Below are 8396 nucleotides of genomic sequence, written 5' to 3' on the forward strand. Positions count from 1 at the left end.
ATAAAAATTAGAATTTTATTTATTTAAAATTAAAAGAACGAAAATCAATTATTTTCTGTAATATAGAAACGACGAATTTTCGTAATTTGGCTATTGGCGATTATTTACGAAATGGCAAGTTTTCGTCATGCAGACGAATATGCGTTAAATTTGTTTGTTTATCTTTGATAAATTTACGAATAATAGAACAATAGAAATTTTACGAATGGATATAATGGAAACAAATGATTTCGTTTTGGAGTTGAAATTGTCTCGAGTGCAACGGGTTAATTTCTTGAGATTCGAATGATATGTATTTCTTCGAACTTTGCTTCACAAGAAACTTAAATGTCGTTAGGTCGAATAATCTGCTAAGAAATTTTGTATTATGGTAAATGTACCTATTATGCAACCCTTTTCATGTGACATGCGATTATTAACAATTGATTATAACTCAAAAGTGAGATTGTGGTATATTTATATTAATCATGATTTATAGTCATAAACTTTGAGTACTAGTATGAATAAAAAGTGAAATTGTTAACTTGTAATCCTAATTTATTTTTGATCCAGGACTTTTAATAAGAAAATACAATTTTATTTTAAAAAATTTATACTAATTCAATTTTTTTACTAAACAACATGTTTCTTGTCAATTTAAACATTGCAATTTGTTCTCATGTAATTAATAAGTAATTTAAATAAACTACTAAGAAGATGGTTAAAATGGAAGTTGCTCAATAATTGTACCATATTAAATTGTAATATTAAGAAAGAAAAGGTTAAGTTCATTTAAACTTGTATTTTGGCTAAATTAGCATTTGTATATTGGAGATTGTTCGCTAAATGACGAATATTTGTTAAAAGAACGAATAATTCGAATAAGAAATTTTCAAACAAGAATTACACAGACTAATCAATTTCTTGAAATCTCCTTGTCCTAAAGAAACAGTATTTACAGTAGTTATCTCCCAAAACCCAATAAGACTGATCAATTGATAATACTATAATCCGTAAATCTGTTATTTAAAAAATCAATGTCGTCGTGAACGCGAAGGAGAGAGAGAGTAGCGTCATCCTGTTCGGTTCAACCAGTGTTCACGAGTCGCGAATAATCGGCAAGCGTGTGGCCGACACGCTGTCCCAAGAATTCTAAATCTCCTCACTAACGGTTCGCCGAAAAATCTCTCGCCTCCGATATTATAGAATCCATCGGCACGATAAACATCGCTAAAAATTCCTTATCGGCTCTATAGCGCGCTTATTCAAAGTCCCATCGCCCCGCTTAGCCGGCTACGACGTGATTTTTATCTCGCGATATCGTTGCAATCGTGCTTGCGAAAAAGCTAGACTATTCTTTTCGTAGAGAAGATCAGCCAATCCCTTCTTCCCCTGCTGCCACCCTGCTCCGCCACCGTAACTACGATATTACGAATGCCTGCGCCACGTGCCGCTCGTGCAAAGTACGGTGCATTGTCGTCAGATAAGGATTTTTCGCTGAATCAGAAGAACAAGTTTCTCGTATAAAAGCACGACGCGAACGTTCTGCAGCATACTTCTCAACATGATCCGAACTGTGTGTTTGGTACTGACTGTTTTAATCGCCGGAGCCTTGGGTGAGTGAGAATAAACAATTGTTTAGAGCTCGATCTCCATTTTCCCTTGCTTTGGGAATTGACAACTCCTTTTAAAAATTTGATTTGTCGCGGGTCCATTTCATTATACTCGGAATAAGTTTGATTGCTCATATAAATGAAATAGAAATATAAGTAAAATATAAATATAAATAAAATATAATTGGAGCATTTCTCACAGGGAAAGTCGAATATAAATGCTATTAACCCTTTACAGTCGAGTGGTGGCTCTGTTAAATAATGTTTATATTGACAAAGTTTATATTTAAAAAATTGTTAAACAGTAAAATTGTTGATACGAGTCGCACGAATCAATTCTGTATGCACTTTGTTATATAGAATGAAAATACTATAAGATAGAGAAATTGTTTTAGATTTATAGCTAAACTGGCTTCGAGTGCAAAGTGTTAATCTTTTAATTAAGTAAAGTGAATTATTGAAAGAAATCAAAGCAAATACACAAAGTTTTACAATTGTTGTTTTTCGAAATAATAACTTTTGGCAAACGATTTTGTTTTCAGTTGCAATGATTGACAGTTCTTTTGACATAACCTTGACAGTTCTTTGTAGTCAGTTCTAGAAACAGGAAGTGCCAGTAGTAATATATAGTGATATATAGTGACATATGGTCATATACAGTGATATATTGTAATATATAGTATTATACAGTAATATATAGTAACACAAATAATAATAGTTTACCAATAGCATCAATTAATTGCAAGTATTACTTTGTATCTAATTTACCTATTAATATTTCAGAAAAAATATTATCAGTAAAATGAACTAACAACGTGCCATAAATTAGTTTCAATATAGATACTAGTCCATCTTTTTGCTTCCAGATATAAACAATAACTTTCAAACTCGACGCATTTTGTTTAAAATTACGAGTCTGAATTGACAATCAACAAATATCACAAGAAATAATCCTAACAGTATACATTAAATTACGATATATAAATAAAGGTGACAAATAATCAGACAGTAGACAGATGAATTGAACAATTATTATTTGAACAATTTCCACAATTTCGATGTACTTTGACTTTCATCCTATTCGCTCGTTTCTCTTCTCACAGATAATTTGGTCGTATCAGTAGAATTTACGTGGACTGACTGATAAGACATGCAATTAGTCGATACAGATTTTATATCGCTTTGTAAGCCACTATGTCACTGTGTCTTTCTATGAGTTACGTGCAAGGTATGCAAACAATTGACGTGTCAATAGGCTTGACAGTCAATAGGCTTTTAACAAGTTTTTCACTGCAAATAAACTTAACAAAAATTATTTTAAAACGTGGCAGAATAAGTTTTAACGGCCCCAAAGAATTAAGTCTAAATTCAAAATAGTTTTCCTTAGTATAATTCATATAGTATAGTATGTACAGTATATTTTACTTTGCACTACTTACAAAGGATGCTCGGCAATCCGTAAATGCTGATCTTTTTGGAACTGTGCAGATTTGTTGGGGAAGAGAAAAGAGTTTTTAAAACTACAGTATGTATGAAAACTAGTTGCAGTAAAAGTAAATAAGAGTTTCTATGCTTTTTGAGGAAATATTGTTAAAATGATATAGAATTGTTTGAATAGGAAGATTGTAAGAACAATGCAGATATTTTTATTTATACAAAAAATAAAAAACAGTACGTATTAGAAAGCAGAAACGGACTATTAGATATTTGTTGTAAATATTTTCCTATAATTACTGCAGTTTCATATAGATTAATGGGAAAGCGTCATTGAAAGTCCTAAAAAAAATTGCATAGCTTTAGAAACAAAATTTAACTTGTACTTTCAATAAAATTAAATAAAATTTAACTTGTGCTGAAAAATAAAATAAAATTAAATTGAATTTGTACTGTAAATAAAATTTAACTCGTACTTTAAACAAAGTTAAAAACAGAAAATTAGATAAAATTGAAAACGAAATAAGACATAAATAAAATTAAAGTGAAAGTCTCGATTGAAAATCTAAGCGGAAGTTGCACCATTGCAGGCTCCGTGCTGAAGATGCTGCCCCCCCTTCCGGACTCCCGTATCGTGGGTGGAGACCCAGTCGATATTTCGAAACACCCGCATCAACTGAGCCTTCAAACTACGGGACACATTTGTGGCGCCTCGATCATCAGCAGTAAATGGGCCGTCACGGCTGGTCACTGCGTGGGGTAATAACACAAATGCGTAAAGCTAACAGCGCGTGGACACGAAATACCCTAACCCTGTTCCACGTGTCACGGAATTTGGTTATATTGGCCCGGGCCAGTGAAAACTGCGTTTCACCAGTTAATGTCCGCCGATAGAATATTTAACTGGCCGCTTGTAAAATTTATTAGCGCGTCGGAATCGACTGCTTTGACGTCGTGCAAGCTTTCAATTGTATTATTAATTATTCGGATAATTGAAAGTGTGCCCATCGTCGAAGTCGCGCGAATAATTGAATAATGCCGGAAGACAGGGTGTCATTAAATCGACGCTAGCCGCCGCGAAATTCTATTATCGAATTAAATCAACTTCAGGGATATTACATCCCATTTCGCGTGTCGACTATTGCATAATGAAGAGGGGGCTCGCTGAATGCCGGCCGCGTATTTTGAAAAGGAAATGCCAGCCCGGTTTCATCGGCGCGTTATACAGTCGCGCGCGCGTCAATCTCAGGTAAACCAGAATCATTGGCACTTTGATGTCTCGTCGATTACAGATCGGCAGCCAGTCGCTACAGTCTCAGAGCTGGCAACAATGACAAGAACAAAGGCACTCGCCACACTGTGAAGAACATTATCCGCCATCCTCAGTACAACTCGCAGACCATCGACTATGATATCGCTCTTATCGAGGTGAGTGAAACCTTCGAATTCAGCGAAATTGAAGATTCCAGGTTGAGAAACACAGAGCCAGATATGAATTTATCATTTATAATTACGCGCAGATTGCGGTTTCCTTTGTTTTATATTAACATTATACAAGATAGCTTTTTCGACGTACGATACTTACTATACGAAGATTTATTTTCGAATACAGATTTTTTTAATAAAAATTACTCCGTCGAGTTCTCTACTAGATGATAATATATCTAAATAATAATATAATGTTTAAATAATAGAACGCTTGGATCCCATGATATTGCAAAAATAAATTTTCGAAGACTTTATTGCATTCCCATTTGATATGATTTATTGCATTTTATTCTTACAAAATTGAGTCTTTTGGATCGTATAATATATATCTGTATTTCCAACAGCTTTTTAAACGTAAACAAATTTGGTGAAATCAAAATTATTTCAACAAGTGTGGAAATTTTTAGTGAATCCATACTATGCCATAATATATAACCTTGACTAGATTTCACTATGAATCTTACTTTATATATAGAGTGTTCCAAAAATGTGTAATAAAATGTTATTGAGGAGATATTAACGAAAAACTGTGTATCATAGGTCGCGTCGTTCAATTTATCTGCTATCGCAAACAAATCGAATGATAAATGTTTTCGATATCGAATTTATTCCGCGGTTGATTTCTCAAATATATTTAATAATAATACAAGAATTTTCATATATACTTGTACTAGAATAAAGTCAGTATAGTAGGAGATAATAAAAGTTCTCCTTCGTTATGGTACGAATTCGATATTAATATAGTTCTATAATGTTCATTTGGTTTTTCATTTTACAATAATGTACATGATGAAGATGTTTTCGTGGGAGATGATTACATAAGTTACATTACTGCGACTCTTATCGTAATAAAAGGTGTGTAAAATTTAAATAAATTGGAGTCTCTTAGTTTTACGAGGTAATGCACACCAGTACGTGCGAGTTGTAGAATTGTATTATTTATGAACATCTGTTCACTGCTCATTGGCCACTGTTTTTCGTTAATAACTCATAAACAATGCCACAGATTGCATTTTCGCTAACTAAACAGTTATTCTTAAAAACCTCAGAAACTCACTATTTCACAATTGAAAGCGATTTTTGGGACACTCTGTATAATACATTTTATGTCGATATTTAACCTAACCAATAGAAAACCTAACCAAACAAAAGTATCGTATTTAAATTAATATCGTTTTAATTGAAATGAACATGGACGTTCATGCACGATAAATATTCCAACGACATACAACAGTCATATACAAAATACAAATAAATCTCTAAATATTCATCCCTTCTATATTAAATATTGTTACTAGATGGTTCTTGCCGATCAAGAAGATCAGTAAATAAATTGTACAACAAAAAAGATAACATTATAGTAACTAGGACATCGTTAACACTACTTAATTATAATATTTTTCGTTTCACACGAATTTTATGAATTACAGCGCCTAAATTAAACAATTAAATCAACACATAAACTACTCTGTCCATAGTTTAATTAGATATTCGAAGTAACAAAACACACGTTTTTATACAACCTATAATTAATAATAACTAACAATTATTACACAGGAGAGAGTGCGCGATTTAAGAATACGTAAAAAACGCATTATAAGTTATTCTTAGAACACTGAAATCGTGAAGCATACTTCAGACATGATCTCTTGCGACTTTTACAGAAAATTTTCACAGATATCCCCTGTCTAATGGTAACCGAGTTTAAGTTGCTCCGCGTCTGCGGTCACGAGACAGTTTTAAATATCACATTCTTACAGTTAATCCGACATCTGACGCCCTAAAGTTGACAAATGCTGTTGCAGGTCAATGAACCTTTCAAATTCAGTTCATCTGTGAAGGCTGTACAACTGGCTAGCGCGGAACCTCCAAGTGGCAAAGTAGTAGAGGTCACAGGCTGGGGAGCCCTGAGGGTGAGCGAACTGTTTCTACGTTTCAATTTTGATTAGGCTTTTACAAATGCCAATTCTGATTCTTGATTTGCCGAATAACTTACACGGTTTTTCTGCGATGTTCAGTTGGTTAAAAGTCTTCGCTTTATTGAATTAATATAACAAATTTACCGATTAAAATGACTGGTTTCGTATTTTTTGTTTTCAAGTTGCTTGTAATTATCCAGACGATTTTATAGACAATTATTGAACACGTTTCGTGTAAATATCATAATTATAGTAAGACTTCATGCAATTATTATATCATAATAATAGTAGATATATAAATACAGTTTTTCCTAATGTTTACTAATTATTTTGTTGCTTGGTAGATTTAGTGTTGATCACTGCCTATTTTTGGAGTAAATAAAAAGACTTTAAATTGTTTAAAATGCGCTGTTAAAGTATGATAATGGTCACGATAATTATGATTATTGCTTTCGGTATTTTTTATTATTAGAAGTATCATATTCTAGAAAAATTTAGAGTGGACATTGCGAAAATAAATAGACTATTAATAATATACTATATAAACTCAATTATATAATTCTATTTACATAATGAAACATTCCATCTTCGTAGTTAACATTCCCCCTTTTTCTCAAGAATAATATTAACTATTCTCCAGAATTAATATTTATGAAGCAACAAGTACTAAATAAATAAATTGCTTTGTACGACAGATTTATCTCACAAAATTCCATTTTTAACTGTTCCCTAGGAAGGAGGATCTACATCGGCATTGCTGCAGAAGGTGTCCATCCCCATCGTTGATAGGAAACAGTGCGAAGACGCATACAGCCGCATGAACGGAATCACGGACAGAATGATCTGCGCTGGAATCACCCAAGGAGGCAAAGACTCCTGCCAAGGAGACTCTGGTGGTCCTTTGACTTCTGGCGGCACTCTTTACGGCATCGTCTCTTGGGGCTATGGTTGCGCTAAACCAAAATACCCAGGCGTTTATACGAACGTGGCCAAGCTTCGCTCTTGGATCAAGCAGAACAGTGGCGTATAAATAATCAAACGACAATAACTACCGCCGATACTTATTTTCCCATATTTTACAATATTTCTGTTTCCTAGTTTTATTTGATTTTGTTTCTGTAAAATTTAAACATTCGATTCGTACATACAATTAGTGATAAATGCAGAATGCATTTTTAACAGACTTAAGTGTTCAAAAAATTGTTATGTAATGAATAAAAACAGATTAGGATAATGCAACTGTTATGAGAGTTTCTTATTGTAAAAAACCATCTATTTTCCCAAGCGACAAATATGAATAAATTTTTCACCGATAACAGAAACGTATACTCGAAAAAGGTGTGATTGGCCAGGTGATTTGCAGTAATTTTTTCCTTAACGAATTAGTTGCGATCTTGTTTATGAATTACTAAAGAAGAAGACGGAGCAATTAACAATATATAATTAATTCAATTTTTTGTTTGTATCTTTTCTAATTAAATGGCAAATAGCTCGGTGTCGTCAATTAATGTTAATTATTTTTGGAGGAACAAGATATATAAATCTATATATATAGTATATTATACATATAATATATTGTATATATGTATATACAATATCATAGGCATATATACAAAATATCCTAAGCATACTTATAATCAGTTACATTGTTCCAAAAGTGTCTATTATTTAAATATTAAAACTATTACTACTGAAAACATTGAATGAAAACAAGTGTACCAATCCAAATGTTTCACGATGAATTTATTTTGTTTACATGTATATAATTTAATAGGGCGCTGTAATTTTAAGACAAAACAACAAAATTGGGCCAAGATATAAAATACCATATTGACAGCACACGTTTTGACAGCAGTTTATTTATCTGCGAAACACTTCCATTGACCATCTCACCACTGTTCCAAAGTTTGCTAAACTTTTCCCGATAGTTTACTTGGATGTACACTTTGATCATGATACTCGT

The 8396-nt window shown here is 32.7% G+C and overlaps 1 protein-coding gene across 1 annotated transcript; it reads left to right on the forward strand.

Moving 5' to 3' along the window:
• Positions 1 to 1485: 1485 nt before the first annotated feature.
• On the forward strand, positions 1486 to 7672 carry LOC144470084 (trypsin-1-like). Its single transcript, XM_078180898.1, has 5 exons — positions 1486 to 1595; positions 3617 to 3785; positions 4319 to 4454; positions 6320 to 6427; positions 7167 to 7672. The coding sequence occupies exons 1-5, from the start codon at positions 1544 to 1546 to the stop codon at positions 7461 to 7463; spliced, it is 762 nt and encodes a 253-aa protein (XP_078037024.1). The 5' UTR covers positions 1486 to 1543; the 3' UTR covers positions 7464 to 7672.
• Positions 7673 to 8396: the final 724 nt, after the last annotated feature.

This window comes from Augochlora pura, chromosome 5 (assembly GCF_028453695.1).
Source record: "Augochlora pura isolate Apur16 chromosome 5, APUR_v2.2.1, whole genome shotgun sequence".
NCBI lineage: Eukaryota > Metazoa > Arthropoda > Insecta > Hymenoptera > Halictidae > Augochlora > Augochlora pura.

Bases quoted from the DNA above. Each gene is read 5' to 3' on its own strand.
- LOC144470084 (XM_078180898.1), top strand. From the start codon at position 1,544: ATGATCCGAACTGTGTGTTTGGTACTGACTGTTTTAATCGCCGGAGCC. The intron at 4,455-6,319 runs GTGAGTGAAACC...ATGCTGTTGCAG, and splicing joins ATGATATCGCTCTTATCGAG to GTCAATGAACCTTTCAAATT. The intron at 6,428-7,166 runs GTGAGCGAACTG...ACTGTTCCCTAG, and splicing joins CAGGCTGGGGAGCCCTGAGG to GAAGGAGGATCTACATCGGC.